General features: G+C 46.9%; 1 protein-coding gene across 2 annotated transcripts in view; it reads left to right on the plus strand.

Annotated features, from left to right (window-relative positions):
* The window catches only part of LOC110529652 (mitochondrial peptide methionine sulfoxide reductase), a 117255-nt gene that overhangs the window by 77294 nt on the left and 19991 nt on the right, over positions 1-19970 (plus strand). For both annotated transcript variants that reach the window (XM_036985095.1, XM_036985096.1), the window contains exons 4-5: positions 2299-2403; positions 6101-6207. In XM_036985095.1, coding sequence (XP_036840990.1) covers positions 2299-2403; positions 6101-6207 — 212 coding nt within the window. The remainder of the gene's footprint in view (positions 1-2298; positions 2404-6100; positions 6208-19970) is intronic.

Genomic DNA, 19970 nt, shown 5'->3' on the forward strand with positions numbered 1-19970 from the left:
ACTGTGTCTGACTGCTACTAACTGTGTCTGACTGTTACTGACTGTTACTGACTGTTACTGACTGCTACTAACCGTGTCTGACTGTGTCTGACTGTGTCTGACTTACTGACTGTTACTGACTGCTACTAACTGTGTCTGACTGTTACTGACTGCTACTGACTGTGTCTGACTGTTACTGACTGCTACTGACTGTGTCTGACTGCTACTAACTGTGTCTGACTGTTACTGACTGCTACTGACTGTGTCTGACTGCTACTAACTGCGTCTGACTGTTACTGACTTTGTCTGACTGTTACTGACTGTTACTGACTGCTACTGATTGTGTCTGACTGCTATTGACTGCTACTGACTGTGTCTGACTGCTACTGACTGCTACTGACTGTGTCTGACTGTTACTGACTGCTACTGACTGTGTCTGACTGCTACTAACTGTCTGACTGTTACTGACTGTGTCTGACTGCTACTGACTGTTACTGACTGTGTCTGACTGCTACTGACTGTTACTGACTGTTACTGACTGTTACTGACTGTGTCTGACTGCTACTGACTGTGTCTGACTGCTACTAACTGTGTCTGACTGTTACTGACTGTTACTGACTGTTACTGACTGCTACTAACTGTCTGACTGCTACTGACTGTTACTCACTGCTTATGGGGCTGCAGATCAATGTGAGGGGGTTTGAGCCCTGTGTGGCTGTAGAAAGATAACTGTACCCCTTCCTCTTTCCCCTAATCCCAGCAGAGCATCTGCAGTGTGCAGATTGGAACGGGATCCTGTGTCAACAAGGGATTAGAGGTTGCAGGAATGTATTGAACAGACAACCGACACAAAGACAGAGAAACAGAGAGAGAATGGAGGAAAGCACCATTTGGATGAGGGATGTGTACAGTAGAAAATAGGACAGGGCAGTACATGAATACAGGGCTGGAGGTCACAAGTCCTCATTGTCTTTGAACACCATAGTTGGTCAATCACAGTCAATCACATTTGAAAAAGAAATCTGAATACAAAAGAGTGTAACGTATTCTTTGCTCCAGCCCATGCATATAGTGCAGTGGGATGCAGAGACTGGTGGCATATGGACTTCTGACTTCTGCTGAGCCTCATGCTGGCAGCCGTGTTGCCCATCCTCCCCTGAGCTGCCAGTGGATGATGGCTGTGTGTGTGTGTGTGTGTGTGTGTGTGTGTGTGTGTGTGTGTGTGTGTGTGGCGTCCTTCAGCTCACCCTGAACACACAGCTCCACTGCCAGGCCCACCAGCTGAGCGAGGGAGCCACCGGATGGAGGAGAAAGGAGAAATAAAGAGAGGCTGAAAGAGAGACAATGGAAGGATGGATTTGAAAGAAAGAATTGTTTACAGAGAGAGAGAATGGTAGAGGGAGGGAGAATTGATTCCTGAATTTGAGCGTGTGTGTGTGTATGTGTGTGTGTGTGTACAAAATTATACACCATATCAGTTGTGTCCCATGTACTCCCTTGTTCCTCCTCCTGTCTCCAGGACATCACTGTGTTCTTCCATCAGGTTTATTGTACAGTTCCTCTGTAGCGTCAGTCTGTAATGAGAGTGACCCTACAGGTTAGTTCTTATTACTTTTTTAATATCCCAGCTGTAGATGTGCTGCAGATAGTGGAGAACACAGCCTTATGAGGTGATATTAAACACACACCAATCTCAGTGGAATAAAGTCCTCTCGCTAGAAATGTCTTGAATTAGGAATAGAAGAGCGGGCCGTTATATGAAATACTGTTTTACTCGGTCATATTGAGATGTGAACTTTTGTGAATGTCCCTCGGCACTAGATATTCAACTGCCAGTAATGGAGGAAGCGAGTGTGGGGAGCGCGATGAGACAAAGTAGGGGATGAGAAGACAGAAAGAGAAAGGAGGAGGTAGAAGTGGAAGAGTGAATGAAAGAGTTCTCCAAACAGCTCTATCCAATCAGCCCGTCCTGGGTCTCCAGCTTGCGTGGTTGGAGGACACTCCTACTGTACCTCCAGAGCCCTGGGCCAGAGGGGATCTCTTCTTGGTTAAAACATTCAGAACTCCTCCAGGACAGCAGCTCACGACTGGACTGGAGAACTAGAGACAATCACAGTCAGGCTTTTCGCTGCTTCTAGTGAGTTGATATAAAACACAAGGTTACTTATCCACAGAGCTAGAATGAGATTATCATAAACCACTCCTAATCTTAACCGGAGGGATAAGGAAATATCTGATCCTGGACCAGTGGATTGGGGCAACTTTCTGCCTATTTCTCCTAACCTCCCCATCTCTCCTGTCTTCTGCTGTCTCCTTCAGGTAGAACTGGTCATACTGAGGTTGTCCGGGTGGTCTGGGAGCCAGAGAAGACAAGTTTCTCCAAACTGCTCAAGGTGTTTTGGGAGAGCCACAACCCAACTCAAGGTAAAACCCTGTCTGTCCATCCACACACAGACACCTCTGTTATATACAATTACAGTATTTCCAAACAACTTGCCGTAGTTTAAACCAAGTCTAGACTGCTTTCTCTCTGCCCTAAGCTATCCATAGCAAAATGATGAGCCCGCCATTTTGAGCGCCTACAATCAGGGTTCTATGGAATGAAGGGAGGGAGGAAGGGAGGGAAGGAGAGGGAGAGAGGGAGAGAGAGAGAGTCACGCTCCACCAAGAGAGGTGCCTGGAGTGTGTGACCTAATCACACACAGCGCTGTGAGTGTGTGTTTAATTTGACCCTTGTTGACCCTGTGTGAGTGTGTGTGAGTCCACAGGGTACACACGGCCCCAGAGAAATGTGCCTCTCTGTGTTAGACCTGACCCTCCTCACCTCAGGCACGTCAACTCCGCTGGCCAGCCCAACCTCTGGACAACCTTAAACACACACACACACAATGACACACAGTGGAGAAGAAGATACACACACACAGTATGACCCAGAGTAGAATACACACAGTATGACCCAGAGTAGAATACACACAATATGACCCAGAGTAGAATACACACAATATGACCCAGAGTAGAATACACACAGTATGACCCAGAGTAGAATACACACAGTATGACCCAGAGTAGAATACACACAGTATGACCCAGAGTAGAATACACACAGTATGACCCAGAGTAGAATACACACAGTATGACCCAGAGTAGAATACACAAAGTATGACCCAGAGTAGAATACACACAGTATGACCCAGAGTAGAATACACACAGTATGAGACACATTGTTGGTGACTTTCTTCCACACTGTTGACAGTACTACGTTATCATTCTCAGGTCACTTCAGTGTCATGAATCATGACCTACTTCCGGAGTGGTTTGGCTCCAGAATACTGCTGTTGCACCTAGCGTGCAGAATATAACTGTTCATTTCCTTCATTCAACTTTTTCAAAGATTCTATTTTAGATTTGATGGTTTGATATGGTGGGCTCAAAGAAAGATCCTGATTAAATCAAATATGCATCCATAATGCATTACCCACACTGAGAGTACAAAACATTAAGAACACCTGCTGTTTCTATGACATAGACTGACCAAGAGAATCCGGGTGAACGCTATGATCCCTTACTGATGTCAGCTGTTAAATCCACTTCAACCAGTGTAGATGAAGAGGAGGAGACAGGTTAAATAAGGATTTTTACACCTTGAGATAATTGAGACATGGATTGTGTATGTGTGCCATTCAGAGGGGGAATGGGCAAGACAAAGATTGAAGTACCTTTGAACAGGGTATGGTAGTAGGTGCCAGGTGCACCGGTTTGAGTGTGTCAAGAACTACATTGCTGCTGGGTTTTTCACGCTCAACAGTTTCCCCTGTGTATCACAAATGGTACACCCCCAAAGGACATCCAATCGACTTGACACGACTGTGGGAAGCATTGGAGTCAACATGGGCCAGCATCCCTGTGAAACGCTTTCGACACCTTGTAGAGGCCATACACCAATGAATTGGGCTGTTCTGAGGGCAAAAGGGGCGCAAACTCAATATTAGGAAGGTGTTCCAAATGTTTGTTATACTCAGTGAATACAGTGTACCTGTATATCTTCCCGCTGTAGTTTAGTCCTCATTCCCAAAGTGGATGTAATATTCAGGAAGGTTCAGATAGAGACTAAGGCCAAGTACTCTCTGAAGTGCTGCTCACAGGCCCAGTGGTGCTAGATGAGGTACACCTACTGATTCCCATATCATAAGACTCACTGTCATATTCCATGTGATCGTAACAGGACACTACTATCAACAGTATGACTAAATGTGTCCTCTAACACCTAGCCAATGATTGCGTGTTTGAATGGGAGCTTTTTGTCAGGGAACAAAATCAGTGTGGTTCACTGTGTGTCTTCACAGCATACTCTCCGCTCCCAGAAACAGAATAATTACACAGAGGCAGGCAGTATCTGTATCCGTTTCTATATATGGATCAAGGTGAACTGTACTTTGATTGAAATTACAGCGCGGTTGGTCTGGTTTCATCTCCAGGTAGTTTTCCCCAGACAGACAGGGTTGATTGTGAGTTTGGTTCATAAGACGAGCCTGTCAGAGCAAGCACACCGTCTGCTGGTTGGTTGGCAAATTAAATGATCTCAGCTTAGGTCCCCTTATATTTAAACTCAGCAAAAGTTCCTTTTTCAGGAACCTGTCTTTCAAAGATAATTTGTAAAAAAACAAAATAACTTCACAGATCTTCATTGTAAAAGGTTTAAACACTGTTTCCCATGCTTGTTCAATGAACCATACACAATTAATGAACATGCAACTGTGGAACGGTTGTTAAGACACATCTTACAGATGGTAGGAAATTAAGGTCATAGTTATGAAGACTTAGGACACTAAAGAGGCATTTCTACTGACTCTGAAAAACAACAAAAGAAAGATGCCCAGGGTCCCTGCTCATCAGCGTGAATGTGCCTTAGGCATGCTGCAAGGAGGCATGAGGACTGCAGATGTGGCCAGGGCAATAATTTGCAATGTCCGTACTGTGAGACAGCTAAGACAGCACTACAGGGAGACAGGACGGACAGCTTATCGTCCTCGCATTGGCAGACCACGTGTAACAACACCTGCACAGGATTGGTGCATCTGAACATCACACCTGCGGGACAGGTACAGGATGGCAACAACAACTGCTCGAGTTACACCAGGAACGCACAATCCCTCCATCAGTGCTTAGACTGTCCGCAATAGGCTGAGAGAGGCTGGACTAAGGGCTTTTAGGCCTGTTGTAAGGCAGGCCCTCAACAGACATCACCGTCGCCTATGGGCACAAACCCACCGTGGCTGGACCAGACAGGACTGGCAAAAAGGGCTCTTCACTGACGAATCGCGGTTTGTCTCACATGGGGTGATGGTCGGATTCGCGTTTATCTTTGAAGGAATGAGCGTTACACCGAGGCCTACGCTCTTGAGTGGGATCGATTTGGAGGTGGAGGGAAGAGATCCTCCTCCCTCATGTGGTACCCTTCCTGCAGGCACATCCTGACACAACCCTCCAGCATGACAGTGCCACCAGCTATACTGCTCGTTCTGTGCTTGATTTCCTGCAAGACAGGAATGTCAGTGTTCTGCCATGGCCAGCAAAGAACCCGGATCTCAATCCCATTGAGCATGTCTGGGACCTGTTTGATCGGAGGGTGAGGGCTAGGGCCATTCCCCACCAGAAATGTCCGGGAACCTGCAGGTGTATTGGTGGAAGAGTGGGGTAACATCTCACAGCAAGATCTGGCATATCTGGTGCAGTACATGAGGAGGAGATGCACTGCAGTACTTATTGCAGCTGGTGGCCACACCAGATACTGACTGTTGACTTTTGATGTTGACCCCTCCTTTGTCACGTGTGTGGAACTTGTTCAGTTTATGTCTCAGTTGTTGAATCTTATGTTCATACAAATATTTACACGTTAAGTTTGTTGAAAATAAACGCAGTTGACAGTGAGAGGACGTTTCTTTCTTTGTTTATATATCCCTTTGTTTGTATGTTTGTCTGTCTGAGTGTGGTTGTGTGTGTGTGTCTCTCTGTGTGATTTGTCCTTTGTTTATGTCTTCCTCTATATTGAGTGAAAAGTTTTCTTTAGTCCAGTAAATTCTCTAACAGTTAGACAACATTGCCTTCTCTCTCTCATTGTCAGGAATGCGCCAGGGCAACGATGTTGGAACGACCTATCGATCAGCCATTTACACATACACACAGGAGCAGCTTGAACAGGCTCTGGCCTCCAAAGACGACTATCAGAAGGTAAAGTAAAGTTTCTGTGTGTGGGAGTCACATCAACTCAATAATCAGTTCTCTCGAGAGGTTCAAGCCGTAGAAACTGGACGTGAAAGAAAATCCTTTTCCCCCGAATAAATAAATACAGAAAACCCCATATGGCCCATACCAGAACACATTATACCAGCTTTACATTGAGATAGACAACGCCCCCCCCCCCCCCCCCCCCCCAGTCACATTAAATGCTTGCTTCCAACGAGCATCAGTCCAGGTTCAAATCCCGTCACCTTACAGGGAACATGCATAAAGCCAGGCAGCCTACCCCACCTGCATAATGCATATGTTTAATGGAGAGGGATTGCATGCTGTCACTGATTCCCCTAGTGAGAGGAGAAAACAGGAGGGGAGGAACAGCAGAATCTCTGTGGTGCAACGCTATGTGGAGCAGCTTTACCGCACTAGACCCCACCCTCCCCAACACTGCTGCATGCATGGCTTCCAGAAGAAGGGAGAGACAGGTAGAGGAAGAAAGAAAACATGAGCTTACAGTGGAGCTATGCTGGTCTCTCCTTCTCTCTCTCTCCCTCCGGTGGCTACAACCATACTGCTCTCTTCTCTCTCTCTCTCTCTTCTCTTCTCTTCTCTCTCTCTTCTCTCCTCTCTCTCTTCTCTTCTCTTCTCTCTCTCTCTCTCTCTCTCTCTCTCTCTCTCTCTCTCTCTCGCTCACTTCTCTTCTCTCTCTCTTCTCTCTTCTCTCTCTTCTCTCTCTCTTCTGTCTCTTCTCTCTCTCTTCTCTCCTCTCCCTCTTCTCTTCTCTTCTCTCTCTCTCTCTCTCTCTCTCTCTCTCTTTCTTCTCTCTTCTCTCTTGTCTTGATTCCTTCTGTAACCACTTTCTGTGACCTGATTTCCGCCCTTGCCTCGCTCTCCATTTAGCCAGCCCTTCTCTCCTATGGAAGCTGAGGTATGTCAACCACAGGATGTTAGACAAGTAATGGATAAAGACATGTCCCTGTATCTATTGACAGTTGAATCTCTCATTGGAGAGTGTCGATGAGATGACCTTGAGTGTCTGGACACCTTCGTTGTTCTATTGTTGAGCTGCTCTATTCAGATGAAATTCTGCCATACTGTCTTTGTGCAGCGAGGAGACAAGACGAGGGAAAGGTGCGTCAGATCCGTCTGGATGAGCAATGCTCCACCTCTTCATCGGCAGAACAGAGCATACATACACAGTTGAGTTGAGAACCATTTCATGTACAGTCCTGAAATATCAACCTTGGAGCTATTCAATACATTTCATATCAGGTTAGTTACATTAAATAGTTAACTTTTCCTTTAATAGAAACAAGAAGATATTCAGTTGCTGCCAACATACACATTTTCTCTGTTTGCTTACCACCTTCACTCCATTCCTCACTTTTCTTCCACTGTACCTGACCTGCAGTGGGCTATTCATCGGGCTAACACACCACTCCATGCAGCTTCATGGGCCAGGGTTGGGGTGTTGAAGCCAGACGGGGAGATAGAGTGCACTCCCACGGAGACGGAGGAGGTGGAGGAAAGGAGGAGGAGAGTAGGAGGAGGGGCAGCATTTTGGTTGGATTTGTTCCTTCACGGAGTGCTGCCTCCAGCTGATGAAGCTACTGGGAGAGAGGCTGAGATACTGCAGCCTCTCCTCTCCTAATGGCTGGATAATAACAAGGCTGATGAAGCTACTGAGAGAGAGGCTGAGATACTGCAGCCTCTCCTCTCCTAATGACTGGGTAATAACAAGGCTGATGAAGCTACTGGGAGAGAGGCTGAGATACTGCAGCCTCTCCTCTCCTAATGGCTGGATAATAACACAGCTGACCAGGGTACACCAGGTCCCTCCATCCCATCCCCTGTTCCTCTACCCCTCCCTCCATCCCATCCCCCATTCCTCTACCCCTCCCTCCATCCTATCCCCGTTCCTCTACCCCTCCCTCCATCCCATCCCCCAGTCCTCTACCCCTCCCTCCATCCTATCCCCCGTTCCTCTACCCCTCCCTCCATCCCATCCCCCGTTCCTCTACCCCTCCCTCCATCCCATCCCCCGTTCCTCTACCCCTCCATCCCATCCCCCGTTCCTCTACCCCTCCCTCCATCCCATCCCCCGGTCCTCTACCCCTCCCTCCATCCTATCCCCCGTTCCTCTACCCCTCCCTCCATCCCATCCCCCGTTCCTCTACCCCTCCCTCCATCCCATCCCCCGTTCCTCTACCCCTCCATCCCATCCCCTGTTCCTCTACACCTCCCTCCATCCCATCCCCCGTTCCTCTACCCCTCCCTCCAAGACCCAGTCTCTCATCAAAATGAGCCCCATTTACCCTTGCAGTCAGGGACCACAGCCTAGCAGCCACTGCAGGAGAGGCCTTATATTGGCTACTGTCAGTATCTCCTTTACAACACAGCCGTTATTACTACAACTCATTTTGGCCTGCACATTGTGGATGATTTCATTTATATTTGCAAGCGTCTGTGTTGGGACGTTATGTGCATTAGGTTATAACTAATATAACGGCACTCTCTATGCAGCCTGCCACACACCCACACTGTCTACCTCTACTATCTATCTATCTGGAGTAGATCATTTGAAGGTGTTTCAGACGTATAAAGGGAAAATCATCATTTCATTTCTCCCCTTTAGTAGCACATGATGAGCTGCTACAGTTTATATTGTGTTGTTAGTTTCCTGTTGTTTGCTGGTGTTATGAAACACACATTTACTGGGTGCGTGTATGTGGTCTCCCTCTGTGAATTTTGACATTTGCGTCGGTTGGTTGTGGAGGGGGGTCTAATTTATTCTCCGGTTCACGTCTCGTCTACCGTGACAATCATATCATCTGTGAGCGGAGCTCGTCTCGCTGTGTTTTGTCTCGGCTGAAAGGAGGCCATTTGCCACTAATGTCCCCCCTGGTCACGGGCCTGAGACAATGCCACAGCACTTACCTGAAAACCTGTTTATTTTGCTCTAGCATTTGCTATTGTTGGCTGTGTTTATGTTCACAAAGTGGCAGCCTCTGCTTACACAATCACCACTCTGCCAAAGTGTGCTACACACACTCAGACTCACAGACAATACCAACACGCTCACACACTCCCTCTGCTGGCCATGCTGCCTCTTTGTCCTCCTCCCCGTCCTCTCGTCTTCCTCCATTGTCTGCTGTCCCCCCCTGCTGAGACATCTGCTCCGCACCACAAACCTAGCAGCACGGCCCTGTTGCCATGGAAACAGAGGAGGGCCCAACCCTCCAGCCCACCCCAGTTTTACCACTCGAGCTCCGTGATTGGTCCAGGCAGTCCTAATGAAGCGGGGTTTGGTTGGGGTTGTAGGTCATCTGTAGAGAGGCACCTCGGCTGCGTTTTAATCAGCTGTTGACCCCCGGCATAATGAAATGGAGGTCAGGCAAGGGGTTAATAAAGCTTGCTCTGACTGACAGCTGGGTTCGTAATGGGGGGAGTCGGGGAGGGATAAAGAGAGATGGAGGGAGTGAGAGAGAGAGAGAGAGAAGGAAAGGGAGAGTGCAATGGAGGAAGGGGGAGGGTAGAGGGATAAAGAGAGATGGAGGGAGTGAGAGAGAGAAGGAAAGGGAGAGTGCAATGGAGGAAGGGGGGGGTAGAGGGATAAAGAGAGATGGAGGGAGTGAGAGAGAGAGAAGGAAAGGGAGAGTGCAATGGAGGAAGGGGGAGGGTAGAGGGATAAAGGGGACAAGCGATGACAATAGTTGGACGTGCATGTGACCAATGGAAAGTGAAAGGTCAATATGGCGGGGTTGTTTGCTCATTGTCTCCTGGGTTACAGGGAGAGGGAGATGGAAACAGGGAGGGCGTCCCCCTTCTCCACGTTGGGGGGTTTAGGCCAGGGTTATTCATATTTATTGCGTCGGAGTGTTGCCGTCTGAGGTGCTGCATCATGCCACACTGCGGGGGGGCGAGCGAGCTGCACCGAGAGGGTGGGGGGGTGGAGAGGGGGATCCAGAGTGAGGAGGGAGGAGTTTGCACAGGGACACTGGGGCACTTCACTCAGTGGGGTCTCCCTCCACTGACCTTCCTCTGCTAGGACCACTAGGAAGTAGATCAACAGAAGTGACCCATACCCCCAATAGATGGATGGCGGTCAATAACAAGTCTAATAACAAGTCTAATAACAACAGTCGTTGCCATCTCAGTTTATTTCAGTAAATGATGGTGTAGGAAATGAAATATCAAGCTGGACCTAGTTCTAGGCTAGGGTTGAGGGGTTAGTATTGGTTTGGAATCAGATTGCCTGGGCTGAAGCAATATGCTGAGGTACTGTAGCAGAGTTTTTCATTTCAGATGTAATATGCATGTCTCTGATCTCCAGTCATTTCTAAATGGCTGCAAATTGCTTCTCATTCTCTCTAATATTCCATATCTGTTTGCAAACCCCTGGAGAGTCCCCCTTGTCAGTGTACACTTTGCTTAACTTAAAATACTTCCGTTTATAGATTCTTCCTTTTAATCTGTTTTGATCTATATTGCAACTGGCGCATTGCAATGGGGACCAAATTAGTAAATATTCTAGATGTTATTTTTACCATATGTTTTAGACAGAATATTTGCATTGAAATTCTTGTATGTCCTCCTGTTATAATCACTGTAAAACCAGATCAGGTGGTTCTGTCGTAGTCTTATATGTCAAGCAAACTGAGTTCGGACACAAAGTCTCAGCAGAGACGGAAGAGGAAACGAGATATCAAACTCCCTGGTTTTGTCTGGTTACCTTACAGTCAATGAACTACGCAGACCAGACCCAGCTGCTATCACATTGGTGTCTATGGAAGATCCACCCATGTTAAGCAGACCAGAACTGACCATTTTTTTCAATGGTAAACGGCCTGAGTGAACTATCTTTATTCATCCACCATCTTTGGTCTCACCTCACCTCACGGCACCACCATATCCCAACTCATCATCCCTAAACCAAGCTACACTTCCACACTGAGGACACAAAAGGTGACCCTTCCTTTCTCCAACACTAGGGAGCACTGTGCCCCATTCACCATTCACATCATGACAACTGACTGACACACAGTTCCCTTCTCCTCATCTCAGAGAAATTGAAGTGATTTCATGCTCCTCTCTCAGGACTGGAGATAAAACCTCTGCTATGGCCGGCTTGTTCCCATCTATTAGTGCGTCAACAATACACAGGTTTCTACCTCAGAGGCTGTCGACGACGTGTTCTGCTGCTTACCTCTCCTCGCTGCCGAGACGACCGGCCACCTCCACCAATTAGGCCGACTGTCAGTGTGGGTGAGAGATCTGTCTGTAATTAGCTAGCTAGCTTCGCCTGCCTGCCCACTGTTATACCTCATTAAAACAGAGACTTCTCCATCACACCATTAGGATAACTCTACTCTCACATCATCAATGCTGTTGACTAGTGCAACTAGCATGCTATCTAGAGGCTGTTTGCCATGAACCTCCATATTATCATTAACTTGTATTATCATTTTCCGGCCTCTTGTGTGAGGTTAGGGATTTTTTTTGGCCAGATATTGATGTGGACACAAGGATATAGCGATGCTGTTTAGTAGCTCATATGGTATGGCGTAGAGAGTAAACTGAGCTGTGTGTGTGCGTGTGCATGTGCGTGTGTGTGTGTATGTGTGCGTGTGTGTGTGCATGCCCGCACTGTGCACAATATGCCTTTCAACAGAGCAACTACTGAGGTTGCTGCAGCTCCACAGACAGACTATTGTCAAGGTGATGACAGGCCTCACCGTAGATCTGATTTAGGGGGGAACCACGGCAACCAGTTGTGCCCTTGATTCAAGGTGACAGCAGGGAGTCACTGCAGTTTTAATGGCCAAGGCCAGGCAGGGGTTGTGACAGCAGTGACACTGTGTCACTGTGTCATCCACAGAGCCATCAGGTCATGGTGGGGTAGATTTTGACTGTTTTCTGTGGACAGCAGTCACTGATGTAAGGCCCAACTGAACCTCATGACAGGGCTAGGAACAAAGAGATTGGAGAAAGACAGAGGACTGTTAGAGAGGAGATATGGTAGACATAAACTAACCTAGGTGGTTAGGAGGAAAGGGAAAGAGGACTGTTAGAGAGGACATATGGTAGACATAAACTAACCTAGGTGGTTAGGAGGAAAGGGAAAGAGGACTGTTAGAGAGGAGATATGGTAGGCATAAACTAACCTAGGTGGTTAGGAGGAAATGGAAAGAGGACTGTTAGAGAGGAGATATGGTAGACATAAACTAACCTAGGTGGTTAGGAGGAAAGGGAAAGAGGACTGTTAGAGAGGAGATATGGTAGACATAAACTAACCTAGGTGGTTAGGAGGAAAGGGAAAGAGGACTGTTAGAGAGGAGATATGGTAGGCATAAACTAACCTAGGTGGTTAGGAGGAAATGGAAAGAGGACTGTTAGAGAGGAGATATGGTAGACATAAACTAACCTAGGTGGTTAGGAGGAAAGGGAAAGAGGACTGTAAGAGAGGAGATATGGTAGACATAAACTAACCTAGGTGGTTAGGAGGAAAGGGAAAGAGGACTGTTAGAGAGGAGATATGGTAGACATAAACTAACCTAGGTGGTTAGGAGGAAAGGGAAAGAGGACTGTTAGAGAGGAGATATGGTAGACATAAACTAACCTAGGTGGTTAGGAGGAAAGGGAAAGAGGACTGTTAGAGAGGAGATATGGTAGACATAAACTAACCTAGGTGGTTAGGAGGAAAGGGAAAGAGGCCTGAGAGTACATACACAGTGTACAAAAGATTAAGAACACCTTCCTAATATTGAGTTGCACCCCCGCTTTTGCCCCCAGAACATCCCTGTCTCCTCCCTCTTCATCTACACTGGTTGAAGTGGATTTAACAGCTGACATCAATAAGGGATCATTGCTTTCACCTGGATTCACCTGGTCAGTCAATGTCATGGAAAGAGCAGGTGTTCCTAATGTTTTGTACACTCAGTGTATACTGTATATGTGTGTGTGTGTGTGTGTGTGTGTGTGTGTGTGTGTGTGGGAGGTGAAGGTGAGTCTCCTCCCTGGTAATGGGGAGTTGCTCTCCAGCTGTGACAGCCCCTCACCTGCACACCCTCAGGGATCCCCTTTCCCCTTCTCCTCTCCTCTCTCCCCATCTTCCTCTCTTCTCTCGTGGAATGACTGAGTGACTGGAGGCCATGGCCGGGCTAATTATCTGTTCCCCCTCCGTTCGCTAGCTGCTCTCGTTATTTCCTGACCAGCTTGCGGGCCCCGGCCTTGTCCCCTCCACCTCCCCCATCCTCCCCTGTACCCCTCCACCCCATCTGTGGCAATTTTTGATGGAGCGGCGTGGCATGCTGTTCCCCGACATCCTAATGCACCAGACCAGTTGGTTTAACAAACACGGCGCTGCCAACCATCTGCCGGCCAAATCTGTCTTGAAATTGCTTTAGTAGCAAACTCAACTTTCTTACCCTCCTCTCCTTTCCACTCCTCTCTCTGTCCTTCAGACATAATGCCTTGAAATGGTGGGAGGACAGAGGTTGAGTAAATAAGGGTGATGTTGTGGGTGTCGGGGGGGAGATGTTGGATTACACTCACTCGTATTGGAAGAGTTGGAAGACTCTAATATACATGACTGTTGTGATTGCTGGGGTTACTGTAGATTATGTCTGTCTTTCTGTCAGCTTGTCTGTCCACCTTGGGAAGATTAATCTGTCATGTTCATCCTTCCTGTTGACCTACAGACTGAACCTTGGCCTCTTTTCCAATGATTTCTGTCTTTTTCTCCCTCTGTCACGCTGTTGGTCGTTCAGAGTCGAGGATGGTTGTACAATAACACAGCTATTACTTTAGGATTATTACACAGCTATTGATTATACACACTATCCAATTACCTGGTTCTCTCAATGGGCATTCTAAGATCTAGCCTCAAACACCACACACACACTCACACACACACACACACACACACACACACACACACACACACACACACACACACACACACACACACACACACACACACACACACACACACACACACACACACACACACACACACACATCTCTCCTCTCCTATGATGGCAGTGAAGCTGTGATGGTCTGTCCCCATCTCATCATCTCATCTCAGGGTGTGAACAGCCATGCTACCTCACTAGTGTCAATCATTCTCCTGTCCTGCTGTCCACTTACGGCCTGTTCTTCATAGTTCCCATCCCCTACCTTTAGTTTAGTAAAGGAGTGAAGCAGCCCATCTTATTTCCACCCTATTGCTCTCGTCTCACATGCAGACTTTCCCGTTTTAGTTTCTGAAGGTACCGACAGAAGACCAAAGCAAGTGGTATGTATCACATTCCCCTAAACATCATGATGGACAGAGGGCCTGCTCTGCCAGGGAGGGGAGCCAGGTCAGTGATGTCACTCTCTGTGCCAACAGCAGAGACCACACACACACATGAACAAAGCCGGGCATGTAGAACACACACACACACACACACCAAATTTACAAAGACACACACACATGCATGAAGTTCATACACAGCCACACATTAGGATAGTACCACTATAAACTCAATGAGCTGACTGAGTCATAAGAGAGATTGTTCTCCTTTTCTGTCCATCTACTACATAGTGTAGACTCTAGTCCTGGCTGTCAATGGTGGACTCATTAGAAATGTTTTAAATGTTTCACATTGTGAAATTAGCCAATTATAGAGCATTGTGAATGTCCCCACATCCCATCCCCATTCTGACAATCTCAGTCAGGAAGGAACACGTTGACATAGAACAGATGTTTTCTTTCTGCTCATCTGCTTCGAGAACAAAGTATTGTCATTCACAGCCATTTGTAACGGGGGAGAATGAAGCCGTTTCAGCCACTATCCTGTTCCGTTCTCCATTCAGCTTTGACCAGCAGAGTTGGTGGATTGGGAAGCGTCTGGTTAATTTGATGTCAATGTATTGAACGTGGATGCTCCGCTGGCTGACTTGATTGTATTGTCCACGTGGGGAGTGATTGGGGAGCTCTCTGTGTGAGGCACTGCACTGCAGGAAATTACCTCTGAGGCTGGGGCTGAGGGGCTAAAGAGAAAGGCAAGGTGTCCTCCGTTTCTCTCTCTCACTCCCCCTCTGCTCATACATCGCTCATTGTTCTGAGGTAGTAGTGTGTATGTTCCTGAGGTAGTAGTGTGTGTGTGTTCCTGAGGTAGTAGTGTGTGTTCCTGAGGTAGTGTGTGTGTTCCTGAGGTAGTGTGTGTGTTCTTGAGGTGGTGTGTGTGTTCTTGAGGTGGTGTGTGTGTTCCTGAGGTAATTTGTGTGTGTTCCTGAGGTAATTTGTGTGTGTTCCTGAGGTAGTGTGTATGTTCTTGAGGAAGTAGTGTGTGTGTTCCTGATGTAGTAGTGTGTGTCCTTGAGGTAGTAGTGTGTGTTCCTGAGGTAGTAGTGTGTGTGTGTTCCTGAGGTAGTAGTGTGTGTGTGTTCCTGAGGTAGTAGTGTGTGTGTGTTCCTGATGTAACAGCATCAATGTAACCGTCCCCTCGCCCATACCCGGGGACGAACCAGGGACCCTCTGCACACGTCAACAGTCACCCTCGAAGCATCGTTACCCATCGTTCCACAAAAGCCGCGGCCCTTACAGAGCAAGGGGAACCACTACTTCAAGGTCTCAGAGCAAGTGACGTCACCGATTGAAACGCTATTTAGCGCGCACCACCGCTAACTAGCTAGCCGTTTCACATCCGTTACACTGAGGTAGTAGTGTGTGTGTTGCTGAGGTAGTAGTGTGTGTGTGTTCCTGAGGTAGTAGTGTGTGTGTTCCTGAGGTAGTAGAGTTTGTGTGTTCCTGAGGTAGTAGAGTTTGTGTGTTCCTGAGGTAGTAGTGTGTGTGTTCCTGAGGTAGTAGTGTGTGTGTTCCTGAGGTAGTAGTGTGTGTGTGTGTTCCTGAGGTAGTAGTGTGTGTTCCTGAGGTAGTGTGTGTGTTCCTGAGGTAGTGTGTGTGTTCCTGAGGTAGTAGTGTGTGTGTTCCTGAGGTAGTAGACTTTGTGTGTTCCTGAGGTAGTAGAGTTTGTGTGTTCCTGAGGTAGTAGAGTTTGTGTGTTCCTGAGGTAGTGTGTGTGTGTTCTTGGGGTAGTAGTGTGTGTTCCTGAGGTAGTAGAGTTTGTGTGTTCCTGAGCTAGTAGTGTGTGGGTTCTTGAGGTAGAAGTGTGTGTTCCCGAGGTAGTATTGTGTGTGTGTTCCTGAGGTAGTAGTGTGTGTGTTCCTGAGGTAGTAGTGTGTGTGTGTTCCTGAGGTAGTGTGTGTGTTCCTGAGGTAGTAGTGTGTGTTCCTGAGGTTGTGTATGTGTTCCTGAGGTAGTAGTGTGTGTGTTCTTGAGGTAGTAGTGTGTGTGTTCTTGAGGTAGTAGTGTGTGTGTTCTTGAGGTAGTAGTGTGTGTGTGTTCCTGAGGTAGTAGTGTGCGTGTGTTCCTGAGGTAGTAGTGTGTGTGTGTTCCTGAGGTAGTAGTGTGTGTGTGTTCCTGAGGTAGTAGAGTTTGTGTGCTCCTGAGGTAGTAGAGTTTGTGTGTTCCTGAGGTAGTAGTGTGTGTTCTTGAGGTAGTAGTGTGTGTGTTCCTGAGATAGTGTGTGTGTGTTCCTGAGGTAGTGTGTGTTCCTGAGGTAGTGTGTGTTCTTGAGGTAGTAGTGTGTGTTCCTGAGGTAGTGTGTGTGTTCCTGAGGTAGTAGTGTGTGTGTTCCTGAGGTAGTAGAGTTTGTGTGTTCCTGAGGTAGTAGAGTTTGTGTGTTCCTGAGGTAGTAGAGTTTGTGTGTTCCTGAGGTAGTGTGTGTGTGTTCTTGGGGTAGTAGTGTGTGTTCCTGAGGTAGTAGAGTTTGTGTGTTCCTGAGCTAGTAGTGTGTGGGTTCTTGAGGTAGAAGTGTGTGTTCCCGAGGTGGTATTGTGTGTGTGTTCCTGAGGTAGTAGTGTGTGTTCCTGAGGTAGTAGTGTGTGTTCCTGAGGTAGTAGTGTGTGTTCCTGAGGTTGTGTATGTGTTCCTGAGGTAGTAGTGTGTGTGTTCTTGAGGTAGTAGTGTGTGTGTTCTTGAGGTAGTAGTGTGTGTGGTCCTTAGGTAGTGTGTGTGTTCCTGAGGTAGTAGTGTGTGTGTCCCTGAGGTAGTAGAGTTTGTGTCCCTGAGGTAGTAGAGTTTGTGTGTTCCTGAAGTAGTAGAGTGTGTGTGTTCCTGAGGTAGTGTGTGTGTTCCTGAGGTAGTGTGTGTTCCTGAGGTAGTGTGTGTTCTTGAGGTAGTAGTGTGTGTTCCTGAGGTAGTAGCGTGTGTTCCTGAGGTAGTAGTGTGTGTGTGTTCCTGAGGTAGTAGTGTGTGTGTGTTCCTGAGGTAGTAGTGTGTGTGTGTGTTCCTGAGGTAGTGTGTGTTCCTGAGGTAGTAGTGTGTGTTCCTGAGGTAGTAGTGTGTGTTCCTAAGGTAGTAGTGTGTGTGTTCTTGAGGTAGTAGTGTGTGTGTGTTCCTGAGGTAGTAGCGTGTGTTCCTGAGGTAGTAGTGTGTGTGTGTTCCTGAGGTAGTAGTGTGTGTGTGTTCCTGAGGTAGTAGTGTGTGTGTGTGTTCCTGAGGTAGTAGTGTGTGTGTGTTCCTGAGGTAGTAGTGTGTGTGGTCCTTAGGTAGTGTGTGTGTTCCTGAGGTAGTAGTGTGTGTGTCCCTGAGGTACAGTGCCTTGCGAAAGTATTCGGCCCCCTTGAACTTTGCGACCTTTTGCCACATTTCAGGCTTCAAACATAAAGATATAAAACTGTATTTTTTTGTGAAGAATCAACAACAAGTGGGACACAATCATGAAGTGGAACGACATTTATTGGATATTTCAAACTTTTTTAACAACTCAAAAACGGAAAAATTGGGCGTGCAAAATTATTCAGCCCCTTTACTTTCAGTGCAGCAAACTCTCTCCAGAAGTTCAGTGAGGATCTCTGAATGATCCAATGTTAGACTAAATGACTAATGATGATAAATACAATCCACCTGTGTGTAATCAAGTTTCCGTATAAATGCACCTGCACTGTGATAGTCTCAGAGGTCCGTTAAAAGCGCAGAGAGCATCATGAAGAACAAGGAACACACCAGGCAGGTCCGAGATACTGTTGTGAAGAAGTTTAAAGCCGGATTTGGATACAAAAATATTTCCCAAGCTTTAAACATCCCAAGGAGCACTGTGCAAGCGATAATATTGAAATGGAAGGAGTATCAGACCACTGCAAATCTACCAAGACCTGGCCGTCCCTCTAAACTTTCAGCTCATACAAGGAGAAGACTGATCAGAGATGCAGCCAAGAGGCCCATGATCACTCTGGATGAACTGCAGAGATCTACAGCTGAGGTGGGAGACTCTGTCCATAGGACAACAATCAGTCGTATATTGCACAAATCTGGCCTTTATGGAAGAGTGGCAAGACGAAAGCCATTTCTTAAAGATTTCCATAAAAAGTGTTGTTTAAAGTTTGCCACAAGCCACCTGGGAGACACACCAAACATATGGAAGAAGGTGCTCTGGTCAGATGAAACCAAAATTGAACTTTTTGGCAACAATGCAAAATGTTATGTTTGGCATAAAAGCAACACAGCTGAACACACCATCCCCACTGTCAAACATGGTGGTGGCAGCATCATGGTTTGGGCCTGCTTTTCTTCAGCAGGGACAGGGAAGATGGTTAAAATTGATGGGAAGATGGATGGAGCCAAATACAGGACCATTCTGGAAGAAAACCTGATGGAGTCTGCAAAATACTTGAGACTGGGACGGAGATTTGTCTTCCAACAAGACAATGATCCAAAACATAAAGCAAAATCTACAATGGAATGGTTCAAAAATAAACATATCCAGGTGTTAGAATGGCCAAGTCAAAGTCCAGACCTGAATCCAATCGAGAATCTGTGGAAAGAACTGAAAACTGCTGTTCACAAATGCTCTCCATCCAACCTCACTGAGCTCGAGCTGTTTTGCAAGGAGGAATGGGAAAAAAATTCAGTCTCTCGATGTGCAAAACTGATAGAGACATACCCCAAGCGACTTACAGCTGTAATCGCAGCAAAAGGTGGCGCTACAAAGTATTAACTTAAGGGGGCTGAATCATTTTGCACGCCCAATTTTTCAGTTTTTGATTTGTTAAAAAAGTTTGAAATATCCAATAAATGTCGTTCCACTTCATGATTGTGTCCCACTTGTTGTTGATTCTTCACAAAAAATACAGTTTTATATCTTTATGTTTGAAGCCTGAAATGTGGCAAAAGGTCGCAAAGTTCAAGGGGGCCGAATACTTTCGCAAGGCACTGTAGTAGAGTTTGTGTGTTCCTGAAGTAGTAGAGTGTGTGTGTTCCTGAGGTAGTAGAGTTTGTGTGCTCCTGAGGTAGTAGAGTTTGTGTGTTCTTGAGGTAGTAGTGTGTGTTCTTGAGGTAGTAGTGTGTGTTCCCGAGGTAGTAGTGTGTGTGTTCCTGAGATAGTGTGTGTGTGTTCCTGAGGTAGTGTGTGTGTTCCTGAGGTAGTGTGTGTTCCTGAGGTAGTAGTGTGTGTTCCTGAGGTAGTAGTGTGTGTTCCTGAGGTAGTAGTGTGTGTTCCTAAGGTAGTAGTGTGTGTGTTCTTGAGGTAGTAGTGTGTGTGTGTTCCTGAGGTAGTAGTGTGTGTGTGTGTTCCTGAGGTAGTAGTGTGTGTGTGTTCCTGAGGTAGTAGCGTGTGTTCCTGAGGTAGTAGTGTGTGTGTGTTCCTGAGGTAGTAGTGTGTGTGTGTTCCTGAGGTAGTAGTGTGTGTGTGTGTTCCTGAGGTAGTAGT

Source organism: Oncorhynchus mykiss, chromosome 8, assembly GCF_013265735.2.
Source record: "Oncorhynchus mykiss isolate Arlee chromosome 8, USDA_OmykA_1.1, whole genome shotgun sequence".
Taxonomy (NCBI): Eukaryota; Metazoa; Chordata; class Actinopteri; order Salmoniformes; family Salmonidae; genus Oncorhynchus; species Oncorhynchus mykiss.